Source organism: Aricia agestis, chromosome 2 (assembly GCF_905147365.1).
Source record: "Aricia agestis chromosome 2, ilAriAges1.1, whole genome shotgun sequence".
NCBI classification, from domain to species: domain Eukaryota; kingdom Metazoa; phylum Arthropoda; class Insecta; order Lepidoptera; family Lycaenidae; genus Aricia; species Aricia agestis.
Window position 1 is genome coordinate 1,669,268 of NC_056407.1, and position 19,879 is coordinate 1,689,146.

Sequence of the window (19,879 nt, forward strand, 5' to 3'; positions counted from 1 at the left end):
TTATACAAAGTAATATGAAAATCAATTATATTGTAACAAATTTAAATTGTCACTTTTATTGTGTAACAAAATTTTCATTAAACATTATACAAGAATATTCATTTCAAAAACGTGCACTCATTAACAATAATTATATTTACAACAACAGTATAAATTATGGTTTTAGTTTTTACTTATAATTAGTTTCGAATCCAAGTCACTCTCCTTCTCTATTGTGATTTCCTTTTTAAATGCTTTCTTTAACATCATGCTTATAGCGGCTTCCTCTGAAAATGTAACACAATATTCATCTTATTATTTGTATATAACAACGATAAAAATCTTGCATCTTTTGTTTAATTCTTTTCTTTCATTTTAATCATAGCTGGGCACCGTTAATCAAATAGTTAAGTTCTTAATCGTTAATCCGTAAAAAAAAATCTTAGCTTCGTTAACCGTTAAAGCGTTACATTTCGGACGCATTAACGCTAGTTAACGTTAATCGTTAATCCGTTAATATGTGTAATATGGCCTTGTTGTAACTTATATCATTGCGTTAGTGTACATACAAAACCTGTTGGTTTAAAGTTTTGGAAGTCAACATATTAGGGACAAAACAAAATACTAACTCTTCTTTATCAACATACAAATGATTTATAATAACAATAAACAAATCACTCTCTCTATAAGCACCGGCGCTGAGTAATGAAATGATAAAACGAAACAAATCTCCTCACTCGCATGCGCCTGAAAATGTATCTAGTATTGTTTTTGTTTCGCTGCTGCCGTGCCGCGGCGCCGCGCTGCCCGCCCGCCCGGCACTTGTCGTTTGATAACGTTAGTCTGTGAAGCCTGTTTTCGCACCGCGCCGCGGTGTCGTGCGGCAAATAGTAGGCATTGGATTAACGATTAACGGACTTCTGCATATTAACGGAAGTTAACGATTACGTTAATATTTTTAAAAGTTAATCCGTTAATCAAATGTTAACTTCGTTAATTAACGGATTAACGAGTTAATGCCCAGCTATGATTTTAATATATGTTATATTAAGATGAAAGAATCTAAAAACAATCAAATTTTAAGTAACTTTCGAAAAAGGAGAAAGAACTTCAATTAGAAATCTTCAAAATCCAAAACTAAAAACAAAATAATTTACCTGTAACTTGAATGGCTAACAGTTGATGCACTATGTGTCTGGCAGTAATTTTGAACAGGTCCCTGCTATTAATTTTCTTCTTCTTGTAATAAGGCATAAGCAGTTTCACGACGAGCCCAGCTACATCCACCTTCTCAGCTTTTCTCTCTTTCTTCTCCTCTTTCTGTTTCAGTTTTATTTTAGCTTTTTCTTTGTCGTGAGACCTATCTGTTTTGCTACTATGTTTATGTGATTTTTCTTTCTTTTCTTTGCTAAGTTTGTGTGGGCTATGTTTATGTGGTTCTTTATGTTTTGTCCCGTGCTTCGTCGGTGATATAGACACGTCGTTGTTGTTAGAAACATTTATCTTTGTATCTTCGACCTTATTTTTTTCGACTTCAACTGTAGGTTTTGTTTCTGTGAATTGTTTGAGTTGCATTAGAACTTTTTCCGCCTCCAAACTCAACTGATAGTCCTTGTCAAACGATTTGTCGTTGATATTTTCCCCGGGTTTTGTTTTTTGATCCGTGTCCATATCAGACATCATATCACTATCGGACATGGATCTGTCATCGAACACTTCAGTATTTCTTTTAGAAGTATTATTTATGACCAACGTTTCATCTTGGTCATTAAAACTGGAAGATTTATCACAGTTCCCGTCATCTATCACCAACTCTTTTTCCGAGTCTGAATCATCAAACGACTGGTATCTATTTTTTTCACTATGCGTCTTTTCATCATTGTGCTTGTGAGTTTTATTTTCGTCTTTACTTTCTATTTTCACATCATGATTAGAAAGTTTCTTGTCGCTTCTGTCGTCTTTTACTTCCTTTTCTTTTTTACCATCGGAGGACTTATGCCTTCTCTCTTTGTCTTTCTTGTGCGATTTCCTTTCACTGGATTTATGTTTTTTGTGTTTTTCGGGCGTTTTTGTCTTATCTGAGGAGGATTTGGAAACTTTCGGTTTCTTCACGTCTGACTCCCCTTCGCTATCATGTTTTTCGGGCGTCTTTGTCTTATCTGAGGACGATTTAGAAACTTTTGTTTTTTTCCCGTCTGGCTCCCCTTCACTGTCAGATTCACCGAACAGAGCCTTAATTTTTCTTTTCGCTGTCGGCTTGATATGTTTTGATTTTGGGTCCTCTTTATTGACTGTTTCTTTACTATTTTTGTCACTTTCTATTTTAGTCTTCTCTTTTTCTTCCTTTTTCATAGGCTGTAGTGTGATGTTTATGAATATTTTCTTCGTCGTTTGTTTTTCGGGCGAGCTGTGATCGCTGGAGTTATCTGAATGGTCTGTATCGTTAGTGTCTTCTATTTTAACTGTGTCATCGGCGTTTAATTTTAGAGTGGTCTCGTTGTGAATCGTTGAAGCTTGCTCGTCAATCAAGAGACCTCCATCTTCATCAGTATCGGACTGTGGATCTTCATTCTGCTTTACCGTGAAAAACTCTTTTAGTTTTGTTTGTGTCATGGGATCCTTCCTGAATGCATTCGCTTTTCTCTTCGATTCTTTATCAGATTTTGACATAACTGACTCCGACTTTTCTTTTCTTTTGCCTGAAAATAGAGATAAGTATAGCTTAAACATAATATTATCAGCATTTAATTATTTTTTTTATGAAATAAGGGGGCAAACGAGCAAACGGGTCACCTGATGGAAAGCAACTTCCGTCGCCCATGGACACTCGCAGCATCAGAAGAGCTGCAGGTGCGTTGCCGGCCTTTTAAGAGGGAATAGGGTAATAGGGGAGAGCAGGGATGGGAAGGGAAGGGAATAGGCGAGGGTAGGGAAGGGAATAGGGTAGGGGATTGGGTCTCCGGTAAACTCACTCACTCGGCGAAACACAGCGCAAGCGCTGTTTCACGCCGTTTTTCTGTGAGAACGTGGTATTTCTGCGGTCGAGCCGGCTCATTCGTGCCGAAGCATGGCTCTCTCACGTATAACGTTTAGTACATAATATTATTGTCAATTTTTACTTACAATCCAATTGTGATGCAGTGATGAATCCACATTCTTTTTTCTTCTCAAAGTCGTGAACGAATTCCGCAAGAGTTTGATTTTCTTTCATAGGCTTAAACTCCTTTAACTTTGGATATAGACTGTCTGTACAGCCTTTAATTGCTGATATCTGAAAAAGTTCTATAGTTAACTAAACGCAGTTAAGTATGTTGTAATAAATATCATGCCTTTTATGCCACTATCAACCTATATCTAAAGTATTCTAAAGGCTTTGATTTCATATTTCTATTTACCAGTTTAGACATTCCCCGTCTATACAGGCTGATGACAGTGCTGGCAGAGAACACCTCATACTCCAGCTCCACCGCACACTGTTCTATGTGGTGCTTCTTCAGATGATGGTCGGGTTCCTCTATTCCCTTCATCCGCTCCAAGTTGGTGGTGAGAGCGTCCACCAGCAGCGTCAAGTAGCCCTCGCGACCGCTTATTGTTAGTCCGTTTACCTGTAGGTGATGAGAGAATAAAACTTACATTAGAAAATTTAACTTTAAAAGTAAAAAGAAATGTTATTTTTTAAATATTAGTGTAGAGAGTAGACTATCGAGTTAATTAGGTGTACACACATAGAAGCGTAATTTAAGATGACTTTTGACTTGTATTGTACAGGTTTAATTTCAAGAACATTGCTAAGCTACGCTGCTGCATGAAGTATTGCATTGTTACAGGTAGAGCATCCTGAACCAGAGTATCAGTCTAGTATTAAGCCGTTTGTCCACCGCTGCCCTCACCGGGACGTCACAGACAAAAATTTAAATATAATGCCACTTTATGACCTAGGTCCTAGGCTATACGATGCATGCCGCCGCTGGTTTGTAATGTTAGAGCTAAGAATTCATAGTCTAGGACCTAGGTCATAAAGTGGCATTATATTTAAATTTTTGTTAGCGATGTCCCAGTAACGGCGGATTGCTATAAACTATTACGTATTTCCTACCTTCTTCCCCGTGCTCTCGGCGGCTTTGCACTTGGAGTATTTAGTGGACTCCGTGTCGTTCCGTTTTCTGTCCTGCTCGATGATCTTCCGTCTGTTGGCGAGCTCCTTGAGTATCATGGACTTGGTCTCCTCGCCCACGCGACGGCGACTGTCGCTGTCTGATCCGTCGCTGTCGCCGCCGTAGTACGATTCGGTCTCTCTGTTGGAAAATACGACTTGATAAAATAAAATATACAGTTGAACATAGGACCTCTCTGTTTGAAGTCGGTTAACCTGTACTTGGAATGCTAATTAAATTAATGGAGGTTGCTTAAAAACCCCACGGGAGCTGCATATTGTGCTCGCAATAAATAGTGTCCTACAGTCCTAGGGTCAATTTATACTAACGCGCATCGAAGCGAATCCCCAAAAACTGAACATAGAAAATTCAACCTTAAATTCAGAGCGTAACGCACACATTACTTCTGCGAGACCAATCAGCGATGGTCGCGCGCCTTTTTAAATTCTTAGAAGTAATGTGTGTGTTAACGCTTTGGAGTTAAGGTTGAATTCATAATTCGCTTCGATGCGCTTCCACTCTGCGCTAGTATAAATTGACCCCTACATTCTTCACCATGTTTTGTAAAATAAATGTTTCTGTAGTAGACCTCCCAGAGTCGCGAGTTGCGACCCACAGGTTCAAACACTCTGCAGTAGACTATAGCTGTTGGCTGTTAGCATACTCGCTCTACTATACTATAGTCTATACAAGTACCTGGCGGCCGCTACTCGTCCCCCGCCGTACAAGTCGGGGTCCTCGGCCTCCGCGTCCTGAGCTATGAGCCCCGTGGTGAGTCGTGCGCTCATGGCGCGGCGCATGTGCTGTTCGAGCGCGCGTCGCACGCCCCGCTCGTCCGCGCACGCGTCGCAGCGGTCTACGCAGCGGGGCGTCTCGTCGCCGAAGTAGTCCGCGAACGTTTTGTGACGACATCTGCAACGTTTTTTTTTTTTTACGAATTGTAAGCTACATTAAAGCCTACCCCACCAAAAACATTCTGTAAAAAACTAGCCAAGTCTCGATGGAACTGCTTGTTTATCTCTAAACAGTAATTAAATCTAGACAAAGTCGTGCAAGCCTTCCTTACTGCGATTTCTTTATTATTATAGTTAATGTTGTAAACGGACGCTCGTACGGTGAAGGAAAACATCGTGAGGAAACCCGCACATGGTTGGCTCCAGATGTATTGACTAGTTCTTTCTTCTGGACTAGGCCGACTATGATGCGAGAATGCCGTATACGCTTGGGCAACCATACGGACATTTAAAAATCTTGTCCCAGGCACTACAGTATTTGAGGAGTGGTTACTTCGCTCTGAAAAATACTGTATAAATCATCCACAACGGATGTAAAGGCCTAGTTTTTATGTGACTTTGAAAGTGATTTGATAAAGTACCATCACTAATTTACATTAATATAATATCGCATTTAGCGAAATGATATTTGTAGATTGGTATCGGTATCGTTAGATCAAGATGGGTGGATAAAAGTTAAAACTATTGTCTCTCTTATACTCGATTTACACTCGCGCGCGAGCCACGAGGCGAACCACGAGACGCGCCGCGAGCCCTGAGTGTAAACTCGAGCTCGCGGCTCGCAGGGCTCGCGTCGGGAGCGATTTCCAAAGGAGCTCGAGGGGGACGCGAGCTTTATGTTTACACTCGCGCTTCAACGCGAGCTGCGAGGCGCGCCGCGAGCCGAGCCACGAGACGCGAGTATAAATCTGGTATTAAAGTTTTATTTTTCCTTTACAATCTGACGCGAAAGTCAGATATTTAAAACATTGTAATTTTACTAAATAAGTATAATTTATTACCTTATCTTATATCTTTAAACGAGCAATTCTTGTATATATATATATATATATATACATATATATATATATATTTTTTTTTTTGTTTCTAGTCTAGTTTTTTTTTTATGAAGTATATTTTCCAAATATTATACCAAATGAACTATGACTTCTTCGTTTTGAGTAAATCGGAATCTACTCAAAACGAAGAAGTCATAGTTCATTTTATTTATACAGCCGCACTTTGCATACATTTACATTTTACATAGTATTTCCTTGGATGCATTGTAAAGTGTTATGTAATATATTGTCTGGTTCAAAATTATTATGAGGCAACAACAATACTAAAGGGAACGATTTAGATTATTATTTATGGCTGTTTTATGTATGCGTCCTTCACTGTAAGGTTTAAACTACTAATCCGAAGTTAACGAATAACGAATGATGGAGCCAAAAAATTATATTTCTACCTAGGCCAGTGATATCATTTATGCTTATAATTATTTCCTAACTAGATGTTGCCCGCAAATCCGTTGTGCCAGAATTCGTTTATCGCGCAGGAACCGTACATTTTTTTGAGATACAAAGTATCTTATGTCCTTCCCCGAAACTCAAAGTACCTCCAAGCCAAATTATCTACAGCAACATTTTGGGCGTGAAGAGGTAACACATAATATGTGCGTTTTTGTTTTTGTTTTCTGTCTCTATTGTTGTGCTTTGTTTTATTGTACGAGGGCTGCTATTTATGTATCCGGAATTAAAAAAAGAAACAAACATATATCATTTAATATGGTTTTATTGCTTTTCAAAATATTCGCCGCGATGATCGACACACTTTTGCATACGCTGGAACCAATTTTCATAGCACTTTTTCCATTCTGATTGAGGTATCTCCAAAACGTGCATTTTGAACGCATCAACAGCCTCTTCGCGGCTCGAAAAACGTTGACCACGTAATTTGTTCTTCGCGTATGGAAATAAAAAGAAATCGTTAGGTGCCAAATCAGGGCTGTACGGCGGATGACCAGTCAATTCGATCTTTTGACCCTCCAAAAACTGAGTTGTTTCAGCTGAGGTGTGACAGCTAGCATTGTCGTGATGTAATATGATTCTGCGTTGTCGGTTGTCCTTTCTTATTTCTTCAAAGACTTCTGGTAAACAAATGGTCGTATACCATTCAGAATTAACCGTTTTACGATTCTCTAATGGCACTGTAGCCACATGTCCATTAATTCCAAAAAAACAGGCGACCATTTGCTTCAAAGTACTTTTTGCACGAGTAACTTTTGTTGGTTTCGGCTCATCTTGGAACACCCACACCGTTGACTGTTGTTTAGTTTCGGGGTCATATGCATAGATCCAAGATTCATCACCTGTGTAGATATTATAAACGGCTTTTGACGTACCACGGTTGTATTTTTTTATAATTTTTTTGCACCAATCGACACGAGCCCGTTTTTGATCGATTGTCAAGTTGTGCGGAATCCAACGCGAACATATTTTTTTACAGCCAAATGTTCGTGTAATATCTTATGTATGCTCGTCATACTTATGCCTAAGGACGCCTCTATCTCGCGATATGTAACATGACGATCACGCATTATTAGTTCCCGCACAGCATCTATATTTTGGGCGACCTTCTTTATTTTCATCCGTGAGCATAGACCGCCCACGATTAAACTCACTGTACCAGTGATAAACAGTGGTTTTTGATGGTGCTTCATCTCCAAAAGTTGCGGTGAGTTGAATAAAGCACTGTTGTTGATTTAGCCCACGCCGAAAATCGTAGTAAATCATTGCACGAAAATGTTCACGCGTTAAATCCATGGCAAATAAAGACACGCAATTTTCAAAATGACGCCACAATGGAAAAATAATTGACAGTCACATGAAACAAAATGTATTCTTCAACCAAAGAGTTCTATTTTCAAATGTTGTAATTACTTTTTAAATATTGTTCTTGTAAGTGGCCAGTTCCGGATACATAAATAGCAGCCCTCGTAGTGTACTGTGAACTTTGTTGAATAAATGTCTATTATTATTATTACTATTACATACATACAGACGGACGGACAGACAGACATTTTAGACGTGGGAGAGCCATGCTTCAGCACGAATGGGCCGGCTCGACCGGAGAAATACCACGTCCTCACAGAAAACCGGCGTGAAACAGCGCTTGCGCTGTGTTTCGCCGAGCGAGTGAGTTTACCGGAGGCCAAATCTCCTACCCTTTTCCCTTCCCTACCCTCCCCTATTTCATTCCCTACCCTCCCCTATAATTCCCTTCCCTACTCTCCCCTGTTACCCCTTAAAAGGCCGGCAACGCACCTGCAGCTCTTCTGATGCTGCGAGTGTCCATGGGCGACGGAAGTTGCTTTCCATCAGATGACCCGTTTGCTCGTTTGCCCCCTTATTTCATAAAAAAATAAACACTTTCCCATTTATAATATTAAGTATGGATTTACACTCACCTGACGTCTTCGCAATATTTGACCATTATCTCGAAGCTCTTGTAAGCGTTCTTGCATCTCTGCTTCTGTTCGGGCGTTTTCGAACGCGCGATTTCCGACTTGAGCAGAAAGTCCACCGCGTTTCGCTCGCTGCGGCAGTAGTAAATGCGACAGAACGCGGAACGGCCGTCGCGACCCGCTCGACCCGATTCCTGAAATACCACAATGGCCTGTTTAAAGGAATCGTAATAGTAGGGTTCCTTAACCAGGACCCTGCTCTGTAACAAGACTATTTGTAATTTTAATGAAATAATGAATTTAAAATAAAAGAAATGTTTGTACGATACATTTGTAAATAACAGTGGAGACCATATAAAAAATGTTTTACGGTACGAAACTCTACATGCTAGTCTGACTCTTTTTTTTTTTAATGAAATAAGGGGACAAACGAGCAAACGGGTCACCTGATGGAAAGCAACTTCCGTCGCCCATGGACACTCGCAGCATCAGAAGAGCCGCAAGTGCGTTGCCGGCCTTTTAAGAGGAAGTAGGGTAATAGGGGAGGGAAGCTAATAGGGTAGGGGTCAGGGGATTGGGCCTCCGGTAAACTCACTCACTCGGCGAAACACAGCGCAAGCGCGGTTTCACGCCGGTTTTCTGTGAGAACGTGGTATTTCTCCGGTCGAGCCGGCCCATTCGTGCCGAAGCATGGCTCTCCCACGTATAAAATATGATGACTTATTGCATAAATGTGGTAAATGTGGTAAAATATAATGACTTATTGCATAAATGTGGTAGGAAAAGGTCTATAATTTATGTATGTCGTTATTATGTAGTATCTCAATCCAATGCTTTAACATCATATCCTAGCCTAGATGTATATTGTGTCTTTGTGTACTACTTCCTACTATTGACTATTAGTGCAAGCAGACTGTATTTTATTACTGTCAAACACTTTACCATCAATAATGCTTTCCATATAAAAAAAAGAAAAACAAATGATAAACCTGATAGTAAGCAGCAACGTTTTGCGGCAGACCCCAATGCACGACGGCACGCACGCTCGCCTTATCTACGCCCATACCGAAGGATATCGTTGCGCACACACACGGGCAATCGCCTTTCGACCATTGCTCCTGGACTGAGATTCTGTCGCCAGTTTTCAGACCTGAATATAATATGGTTAATCTTGATATTAAAAAGTTGCTTGTTTTTAAGCTGAACAATAAAAACATTTTACTGCCAAAAAGTCAATGAAATATATTTTAAGTGCGCTTAATTTTTTTAACCGATTCAGTGCGGATGACACGGGAGCCGTGTCATACGCGTTTTTAACGTGTGGCGTATGACACGGGAGCCGTGTCATTTGAAAAACGATTGTATCTCCCTCAAATTACACTTTAGAAGGTTCTACTCTGAACAAAATCATCTTAATTTTTTACGTAGAACAAGCCTATAGGCTTCGCCTCTGAATATTCTGTGATTTGAAAAAAAGTAGGGGCCGTCAACCTTTTTTAAAAGGTGCATTCATTGCGGATTATACGGCAGCCGCGTCTTATGGGTTTTTAACGTGTGGCGTATGACACGTGAGCCGTGTCATTTAAAAAGCGATTGTATCTCCCTCAAATTACACTTTAGAAGGTTCTACTCCGAACAAAACCGTCTACATTTTCTACGTAAAACAAGCTTATAGGCTTCCTCTCTGAATATTCTGTGAATTGAAAAAAGTAGGTACTGTTTCCTTTTTAAGCCCACCGTACATTATCCGAAATTTCTGCTCACAAAAATTCGGACGCCCGCCGGCTAACTAGCCGCCAGCTCACCTAATCGCCAGGTCAGGCCGGCCAGGGAATAATGTAACTGCAACTTATATGACTGGTACTGACTTCAAAATTATGAAGATTGAGAACAGAAATACTGAGTACAGAATAAGAATTATTATTTAATACTTTTTAGTTCAGTTTAAAAAATTACTATTGTTTTTACCTTGGAAGTCGGTTTTAATTTTTTTGTTTAAAAATAATAATTTTACTCTTTTTTGTTATTCTTAAGGTTTTCTACACAGTTTTGGCGTTTTTTATTAACATAATTGTCACTTACACACCTTGGTAGCCATAACATCAAATTCGAATACTAGTATTATTCTTTAAAATAACAAAATAATATTAAAATCATTACACAAACTACAGGATAATGATCAAAAACATCAGTCATGATCTATAAGACTATGAAAAGTACTAATAACAGGGTCATAATTTGATGATGCATGGTGTAGTGTTGATGATTATCAGCATAGAAGCTTATGATTTTGGTATTTTAAACAACAGCGAAACTCCCAAACACGTATCTACAAGGAATCAGGAGTTCTGTTCAGCACCTTCGGGACCGTGAGACGTGAGTTGAAACCTACAAAAGGTTTGCAACATCTGAATTCAAGTGGATGAATTTTGTTCCTGATATTCTGCAAATAACCTGGGGAGTATAGTGTTTCATATACATACCACTTCACCTACTGCTCAATGTAATATAGTATTAATTGCCTTACACTATACAAAACTTACCCTGAAATAGTTACAAGGAATGACACTTTGGCTTTGTTAGTTCTCTCCTAGCTTAACACTTGTGGAACCTTAAAAAATGATGAACATACACTAGCCGACTCATAAACTCAAAATATTGTAGTTTTTATCATAACTTAACTGTCTTTAACTACTTACTATAAGTAAATTTTATGTAAAATATTAAGTATTTACCAGGTACCTACATACATTCAATAACCTATACAAATTAACATTCTCATAGGTTCTATTCGGTTCGGTTTCATCTCTTGGCTTAACTGTTGTTAAAGCAAAGTAGATGATAAAAAACATACATTATACTATAACTCTATAACATTATCACAATAAAACAATATATTAAGTATAAATAATATTATTCTAGTCTACTATTCAGACTAACATAGCTTGTCACTCTCAAATTTTCATAATGTACAATTAATGTTATTTGAGTATTTGACATTAACCTATATTAAAGTACAGTATACACAGATTACATTCACTACTTTAATCTGTCTATACTATCTTTCTTGTTGCTTTTTTTCATTTATTTCTTAACTTCATTTTCATCTCTTCATTTTGCTTCATTAATTTCAACATTTTCCTGTGTACTTACTGTGCAACTGAAACAAAGTTTGGGGCTGACAAGTAATACTTGGGCAGCAGGTGAGCATTTGCTTTACAACTTCACCCCATAAAATAATTTCTGTATTCAGTTTCAGATATCAGGAATAAATTAATCAAAAAAGCAAAATGATGACACGTTCAAATGTAGCCCGTCGGACAGAAGAACAGCTCCGAGTTGCCCTCCAGGAGCTAAAGGACTCTAAGGACCAATGTCAACAGCTACTATTTGAACGTGATGAGAGTGAGAAAGAAATGCTTATAATTTTGGAAAAAACGCAAATTTAAAAGTGGAGCTTAGTAAACTGAATCAACAATATGAACTTATCTGTGACAGTAACTCAGAACTACAAAGTGTTGTGGATAGTTTTGATAATTGCAGATTAGAGTATGAACAATGTTTAGAGGACACACATAATATTAAAAAGAAGCTGCAGGATTCACAGTATTATATAAAGTCCCTTGAGAATCAATTAAACTCAAAAATTGAGTTTAATTGATTCTCAAGGGATTGATTTTGATTTTGAATAAAAAAATCGCTTACTTGCTATTTTCAGGTTTACACTTAGTAAAACTACTTGAAATCAACTCAAAACAATGTAGCCTACCGTCAACAACAATGGTTTGGGCTCAACAAAATTAATACAGGCGTAAAAACCAAAAAAAACCATAAAGCTTTTTCAACGTGGCGGATGACACGGTAGCCGTGTCATCTACTTCTATGGCGTATGACACGGCTCACGTGTCACGGGAAAATTGTATGCCACCACGACTGAAAGTCTTCAAAAATGTGCGCCGCATTGAATCGGTTAATAGACGTTAATGGTATAGAGATATAGAGCAACTCACTCTACAAAGCTTACCTCCATGATATGCTAAGGCTGGAAGACCTCTTTTTGACAACATTCCTGCTAGATCCTCTGTTTGTTCTCTTGTTCTGCAGTACACAATTGCCACACTCTTATCTTTCTGAAAATAAAATACAAATCAATAATTTTGAACATAAATAAAAATAAACTTTACTACAATTAAATCATAGGATAACTTACTGGCTTAACATTATCTGGGTCTTTTAAATTCTTCTTTAAAAATTCAACGAGATCCCCGATTTCGTCCTGAATACAATTTTGGTAAACAACATCATAAAACAAATTCTTTCTAAAGCTAGGTGTTTTGAACTGAGCCACTGGATTCAGGAGCTTGAGGTTTGTTTGAATATCTCTAACTACTTCTATGCTGGCTGTAGCGGTGAGGGCTACCCACGGTATGGTCTTATACGTTTCCCTCAAGTTTCCCAGCTTTAAGTAATCCGGTCGGAAGTCATGCCCCCACTCACTCACACAGTGGGCTTCATCAACTACTATATAAGACACTTTCCTATACTTGACTAGATGCTCGATGAGAGATTTGAAGGTTTCCGTAGCAGCCTGTTCGGGAGTCACATACAGAAATCGTGTGCTAGGTTTCATACTGCGTAAATCATTCAGCACCCTTTCTCTGTCTTTAGATGTCATTTTGGAGTTTATGGATTCCGCTGTTATTTTTAACTTGCACAAGTGGTCAATTTGATCTTTGATGAGAGCCAGTAAGGGTGAAAACACGATTGCCACTTTATTGTCCTGGAGCATTGCCGGAAGTTGGAAGCAGAGGGACTTTCCCGAACCAGTTGGCATTGAAACAAAGACATCGTGAACTCCTGGAATTAATTCAAACAAAAAATATTAAGTAACCACAATAAAAATGAAAAGTAAGAATTAATTTATGTAATAAAATTCTTTCTTTTTTAATTAAACAGTTAAAAGTTGATAACAGTAATTACTGCTAAAAACTTTGTTAAATTTAATTTTGTTAAATTAAAAAAATAAATTACTGAACCTAATACCGTGTACACTAGTCTTTATAATGTATGTGTGTACAAAGCTTAAATGTCCAAAGCTTTTGCTTTTGATTTATTAGTGTGGCAGCACTGGTATTACGCGTTAGCGAAAATAACTTTCAATAAAATGTTAAACGCCGCCAAAAATAATTTTAAATTAAAATACGTATAAAAATCGTGAAACATTAACCGACCTCGTGCTATTGCTCTCACAGCTCTCTCTTGAAGTTCACTTTTGAATTTTTTATGACCAAAACACTGTACGAGTTTCTCCGTTACACTATCCATGCCAGGTGTCTTTTTGTTGAAAGCGTCTTAACAGGTACTTTACTGAATTATTCTTCTAATGTTCTGTTACCATTATTTTATTGTATATGGAAAATATTTTAACACGAAATATAAATAATTTAGCGACATTTCTAGACAAAAACAGCTAAACAAAAAGTCAAATGTCAAAGTCAAATGACAGTTTGATGACATTTGAGGTAACTTTTTTAATTAATCACTTTTTTGCCTAAAGTCTTTGAAATAGATTGTTTAGAGCTTAGGGGTGTTGTAGGCGGCCACTTAGAAAAATATTATGTTCGTTCTATTGATCTAAATTTCAGAGTAGGTATTCATCTTCCATGTAAAAGTGATGCAATAACATGACTGATTTTAGTTTTTTATAATATTTGGTATTGTACGAATAGAAACAAGTTTAGTTATTACTAGCTGTCCCGGTGAACTTCGTGTCACTTTAAAACCTTCCCTGGACTTCTACGAATATTTTATGACTAAAATTAACCCAATCCGTTCAGCCGTTATTGAGTTTTAGCGTTACTAACACAATTGAAAATCCATTTTTATATATATTACTAGCTATCCCGGTGAACTTCGTGTCACTTTAAAACCTTCCCTGGACTTCTACGAATATTTTAAGACTAAAATCAGTCCAATCCGTTCAGCCGTTTTCGAGTTTTAGCGCGACTAACACATTTGAAAATCCATTTTTATATATAAGAAGAAGAAGATATATAGATTATAGATTTCAGACTATCCTCAAAATGAGCAAACGTAAAAATCCTGCTGGCGACGACAATCTCAACGCAGATTTTTGTGATTTCTTAATGGAGTTGGCCGAATATGAAAAAAATGTCACTCGTAATATACACAAATACAATGCATATAGAAAAGCAGCAAGTGTTTTAGCCGCTCATCAAACAAGAATAAAATCTGGAGATGAAGCGAAATCTCTCAATGGCATAGGAGATAAAATTTCGAAAAAAATTGATGAATTTTTGCAAACAGGCAAGCTGAAAAAACTAGAAAATATACATCAGGACAAAAATGCACAAGCGATCAGTATGCTTACAAGAGTGTCTGGAATAGGGCCGGTTAAAGCAGCTGATTTAGTAAACAGTGGCATAACAACCATAGAAGACTTAGCCAAAAATAAAGATAAACTAAACCACCACCAGCTTCTTGGATTAAAGTAAGTCCATACTAATATCCATACTAATATTATAAATGTGAAAGTGTGTCTAATGTCTATCTGATAATCTGTCTGTCTGTTACCTCTTCACGCCGCGCTAAATAAACCGCTGAACCAAATTTGCTATGGAGATTTTTTGAGTTTCGGGAAAGGACATAGGATACTTTTCATCCCGGAAAAATGTACGGTTCCCGCGCGATAAACGAATTTAGTCGCAACGGAGTTGCGGGCGCCATCTAGTTGTAAGTAAAATAACTAATAAAGTAAACAATAAGTATTTTATTCACCTCATGCCCGAGCCGCACCTGCGAAGTGCTTCGTGCTTAAAACGATACTATTGGACGATCTGCGTGTATCGTCCAACAGCATCGTCTCATAGTCATAGCACGAAGCTTCGTACGATAGACGCATATATGCGGCCGCGGCATAAGATTTAGTTATTCACATTTTGAACAGTTTTTGCGAGAGAAGGGAACTTTGTACTTTGTTATTTTCAGATATTTTCTTGATTTTGAAAAGAAGATACCCAGGTCAGAAATACAGGAAATTGAGAAAATTATACATGATCGTTTGAAAAAATATGACGAAAATTTCACCATAACTATTTGTGGCAGCTACAGGTAGTATAATAATTAATAATCGAAAGAATATTCACATTAATATTCTTTCGAGTCTTTTATCATTTCCATGGCATATTTTAGACGTGGAAAACCAGAAAGCGGTGATATTGACGTTCTTGTAACGCATCCATCTGTGAAATTAAGCAAGAAAAATAAAGACGATAAATTTTTAAGTAACGTGGTCGCTCTATTGGGTGATATTATAACCGACACCATATCATTGGGTGATACAAAATTTATGGTAAGCTTTATTTTATTTTTAATATACAAGAAAATGTTATAATATATAATATAAGTGTTGATTTTTTTAAGGGTGTATGCCGTTTATCAGCGAACCATATTCCTCGTCGGTTGGATATAAGATTGATCCCCAGTGAACAATATTATTGTGCAGTGCTGTATTTCACTGGCAGCGATGTTTTCAATAAGCAAATGCGAGCACACGCTCTTGAAAATCGTTTTACTCTCAATGAGTACTCTTTAAAGCCCATCGGGGAAACTGGTAATTTCTAATTTTGCTAGACGATACAATTTAGATGGAGGTACTAATATTGATTATATTTACTAATTATTATAACTTTTAAGGTATGCCTGGGGAACCAATACCCATTGAATCAGAGGAAGATATTTTCGACTATATCGACTATCCATACAAGAAACCAGAAGAGCGCAACGTATAGAATGTTCATTTTCTTAGTTTGTCTAGCGTTTCAATAAATCAAATTTCTTATAACATCTATCATGTTTCAAGTTTGGATTATTTTAAGAAGTAAAAGAATTTTTTATTTTTCATCTGTCGACATCCGTCATCCTGTCAATTGCTGTCAATTGTCAAACGCCAGCTTATAGATTGCTGTCAAAAATTATGGAAAAATATTTACGAAATTAGTTGCACGAAAATAAATTTTATTTGTTCAAAATATAAATCATTTACAATGGAGTTTGATATTATGACTTCGAATAATATCTGCCGGACTTGTCTGAAAGAATCTGTGAATTTAAAACCGCTGTTAAATGAAATAGATAAAGATGGTCGAACTATTTGTGAAGTGTTAGCTTTCGTATCAAATATTGATATTTGTATCAACGACCGATATCCGAATCATGTCTGTGGACCCTGCCAAGACAATTTATTAAAAGCTGAGGAATTCAAAAAGCAGTGCATTCAATCAGAGAGTGTACTAAAAGTGTGCTTCGGCCGCAACGAGCTCGAGAAGTCGACGGTCAAATACGAAAACATTCCTCACTCTAATGCCGATAAAGATTACTACCAGTGTGCTATATGCTTCCTCAAGTTTCCCGATGGACGATTACTGGAAGACCACGTCGCGTGTCATAGAACTTTTAAAGAAGAATTTGGTCCTAAGCCGCTAGGTTCCCCCTCATTGGTTATAAAGCCCGTTCACTCTCACCAATACAAGAATCCGTTAAAAAATAATGTAGAGGAAAATCCAATGACGTTGAAGGAGGAGGCACTAGATTTTGATCATGACCTTTTCCAGGATGAGATAACTTTCAGTCCCAAAACTTTAGAAATTGAAGTCCCGAGTTTTAAGCCTCCGAATAATTCTAAAGATTGCATTAATACTGTACTGCATGTGTGTAAAACTTGTAACAAAGCTTTCGATACTAAAAAGGCCCTAGTAAAACATTATACCACTCATTCAAAGATTGTACCTAAGGAGGAGTACCAATGTCATCTGTGCAACCGCAAATGTCTGAAGAAGTCATCGCTGGTCTCGCATTTGAAGAGTCACGAACATAAAGATAAGATAAAGTACACATGCCCCACTTGCAATAGAGAATTTCAGCACCAAGCCCATCTAGACAAACACATACTCTCTGTCCATGATAAAAAAGTCATATTCTCATGCACACGGTGCTCCAAATGGTTTCCCACACAATTGAGTCTAGAAGCCCATCAAGAAAGTCACAAGGTAGATAAAAAACATCAGTGTAAGACATGCGGAAAGGCATTCTACATGCTCTCCACCTTGCAGGACCATGAACGCACTCACACAGGAGAAAAGCCCTTCCTATGTTCAGTTTGCGGCAAAGGCTTCAGTCAAAAAACAAATTTACAGCAGCACACTAGAAGACATTTGGGAATTAAAATGTTTAAATGTGACCAGTGTGAAATGACGTAAGTGCATATTGAGGACAATCACATTGGGCGACAAGAATAGTTGATTCTACAAAATAATATTTTTTTATTCAAATAATTAAATTTTCCTTTTTACAGGTTTATATCTAAAGGGGAACTGCAATCACATGTGCGGAAACATACTGGAGCACATCCCTTCATATGCGATGAATGTGGCAACGGTTTTACGACATCCAGTTCTCTTGTGAAGCACCGACGCACCCACACGGGGGAACGGCCCTATGCATGCGACCTATGCCCATTAAGGTTCAAAGTATTAGGAACTCTAAAGAATCATAGAAGGACCCACACAGGAGAAAAGCCGTATCAATGTTCACACTGTGAGAAAGCTTTTATACAAAGACAGGATCTGATATCTCACATACGCTGTCATACGGGCGAACGTCCCTTCACATGTACGGTGTGTGGGCAAGCGTTCAGAAAGTCAACAGCTCTTAAAGCTCATATAAAAATACATGGAATGATGGAATGATAATATTTTATAATAATGACTTTTTGTCAATTTGCAAATTGAATAATTTAAAATTTTATTTATAGTTTTTATACTAAAACCGTATCAAATAAGTATTACTCTAATAATGTTTACATTTAACATTATGTAGTCCCACCAAAAATGACACACACAACCACATGAGATCTCATATTATCTTTTGCACAGGGTATACCTTATGTGGTTGTCTCGGCAACATTTAACAGGGAATGTTTTTGTGGGATTTTAGTTCTTTCTGTAAGTTGGTTCTTGTAAGTACTTTTTTCAAGGTACTCGTGTAAACTCTTATGTCCTAATCCAAATTCATAAAATTGGTGAAAGTGTCTTATAAACCTCCACCCTCCCATTTTAGAGGATGGGGGGCGAATGTTATAAGTTTATGAATTTTTTTGTTGGTTGTATATTAAAATTAGATTACATGCCAAATTTCAGCTTGCAGCTAGCACTTCAGGAAGTAGCCAAATATTTTGATGATCATCACTCATCATATACACACATACTGTGTTAGTGCATGAGTAAGTCAGTGACGAAATCGGTGTATTTTAGATATCAATAAAATCTAAATTATTAGAGCTATTCAATTAACTTACTTACTTAGTGTGTTTAATTAGTCTATTATTGACATCATATCCTGAGAATATGAACTATCTGCTACAACGGAAACCAACTCTATGATGGTTCAAAAAACGGCGAAACAATTCGAGAAAAGGTAGGTTGCTTGCCCTTGCGCTTCGCTTGGTTCGTCTCGGTGGATGCACTACCATGCACCCAGATTATTCTTTTTGATGTGCTATGTGACTAAAGCAACTTAATTTGTCTAATAATGTGAATTTTATTTGTGATCAAATGTAATTTATATGTGGGCCAATGTTATGAATTATAACAATTATTTATTTATAGGGAAGCTGATAATTTCAATAGTAATAATAATTATTATGATGTAATAATAATGTTGTGTTTTAGGTACTTAATACTAGGTAACTTACTCATTGCTAATAATCAGGGCCCCCGTAAGGGCTACTGGCTCCTGTGTGCAAGAAAAGGATTTTGGCGCCCCTTTAGGCAAATTTTTTGGGTCCTTGGTTTTGGCGCCCCTAAAGATGGCGATTTGGCGCCCCTAGAGGATGGCGCCCGTGTGCATTGCACACATTGCACATATGGTAGCGGGGGCCCTGCTAATAATTATTTAAATGTAACATTTTTTTACTATAATGTGTATCTTTCATAATAGTAAGTTTCTGTTTTTTCCGGCAGAAACATGTGATTAGTTTTTGCAAAACATGCCATTTTATGCTATGACATTAATTGCTATTATGTACCTAATGTATTTATTTTAATGTGTGTTTAGTCTTTATTTAATAAACCGTTTGAAAGTACTTATGCAAAATTATTGCCACATTCTGTCATTCCAACGCATTATGCATATAAAAATTACATCAGGTGTGGATAATGTATTATCACTGGAGGTAACTGAAGATAAGAGCCTGTCCAGATGAGGCGTTTAGCGCGCGTTTTACGCGCGTAAAACGCTGAGAGGGATTCAGCAGCCAGTTACAAACACGGACTTTGAAAGAGCAGTTGTGTTGTGGCTTTACTACACACAAATTTTTACTACCTAAAGTATTTTCTTTTTTTCGGAATCACCTGCTTCACAAAAAATCTCGACGACTTCTTCCCAGTTCCTGCGTTTTATGACTTTATTGGGATAATATGAAGATTCCA

The 19,879-nt window shown here is 37.5% G+C and overlaps 3 protein-coding genes across 5 annotated transcripts; 2 read left to right on the top strand and 1 right to left on the bottom strand.

The window, feature by feature from the left end:
• Positions 1–28: 28 nt before the first annotated feature.
• Positions 29–13,697, bottom strand: LOC121739650 (ATP-dependent DNA helicase Q5-like). The gene is made up of 11 exons (XM_042132157.1): positions 13,604–13,697; positions 12,583–13,229; positions 12,397–12,502; positions 9,362–9,522; positions 8,376–8,566; positions 4,830–5,045; positions 4,076–4,274; positions 3,375–3,584; positions 3,103–3,250; positions 1,137–2,678; positions 29–266 (listed from the first exon to the last, which is right to left on the bottom strand). The coding sequence occupies exons 1-11, from the start codon at positions 13,695–13,697 to the stop codon at positions 163–165; spliced, it is 3,618 nt and encodes a 1,205-aa protein (XP_041988091.1). The 3' UTR covers positions 29–162.
• On the top strand, positions 13,604–16,198 carry LOC121739654 (DNA polymerase beta-like). 3 transcript variants are annotated; one of them, XM_042132165.1, is made up of 6 exons: positions 13,604–13,731; positions 14,444–14,883; positions 15,381–15,503; positions 15,585–15,744; positions 15,816–16,005; positions 16,089–16,198. In XM_042132165.1, exons 2-6 carry the CDS (start codon positions 14,456–14,458, stop codon positions 16,181–16,183), a joined length of 996 nt encoding a protein of 331 aa, XP_041988099.1. In that variant the 5' UTR covers positions 13,604–13,731; positions 14,444–14,455; the 3' UTR covers positions 16,184–16,198. The 3 variants fall into 3 exon arrangements, with proteins under 3 accessions (XP_041988099.1, XP_041988098.1, XP_041988100.1); XM_042132164.1 differs by having other exon boundaries at positions 13,656–13,731; positions 14,430–14,883; XM_042132166.1 differs by having other exon boundaries at positions 13,666–13,731; positions 14,437–14,883.
• A 101-nt stretch (positions 16,199–16,299) lies between these two features.
• On the top strand, positions 16,300–18,201 carry LOC121739652 (zinc finger protein OZF-like). The gene is made up of 2 exons (XM_042132162.1): positions 16,300–17,646; positions 17,746–18,201. The coding sequence occupies exons 1-2, from the start codon at positions 16,439–16,441 to the stop codon at positions 18,137–18,139; spliced, it is 1,602 nt and encodes a 533-aa protein (XP_041988096.1). The 5' UTR covers positions 16,300–16,438; the 3' UTR covers positions 18,140–18,201.
• Positions 18,202–19,879: the final 1,678 nt, after the last annotated feature.

Coding starts and splice junctions, on each gene's coding strand:
- LOC121739652 (XM_042132162.1), top strand. CDS start 16,439: ATGGAGTTTGATATTATGACTTCGAATAATATCTGCCGGACTTGTCTG. Junction 17,647..17,745: donor TGTGACCAGTGTGAAATGAC/GTAAGTGCATAT, acceptor TCCTTTTTACAG/GTTTATATCTAAAGGGGAAC.
- LOC121739650 (XM_042132157.1), bottom strand. CDS start 13,697: ATGGATAGTGTAACGGAGAAACTCGTACAGTGTTTTGGTCATAAAAAA. Junction 12,503..12,582: donor ACCCAGATAATGTTAAGCCA/GTAAGTTATCCT, acceptor TTTTATTTTCAG/AAAGATAAGAGTGTGGCAAT. Junction 8,567..9,361: donor ACGTTGCTGCTTACTATCAG/GTTTATCATTTG, acceptor GTGGTATTTCAG/GAATCGGGTCGAGCGGGTCG.
- LOC121739654 (XM_042132164.1), top strand. CDS start 13,656: ATGACCAAAACACTGTACGAGTTTCTCCGTTACACTATCCATGCCAGG. Junction 14,884..15,380: donor CACCAGCTTCTTGGATTAAA/GTAAGTCCATAC, acceptor TGTTATTTTCAG/ATATTTTCTTGATTTTGAAA. Junction 15,504..15,584: donor ACTATTTGTGGCAGCTACAG/GTAGTATAATAA, acceptor GGCATATTTTAG/ACGTGGAAAACCAGAAAGCG.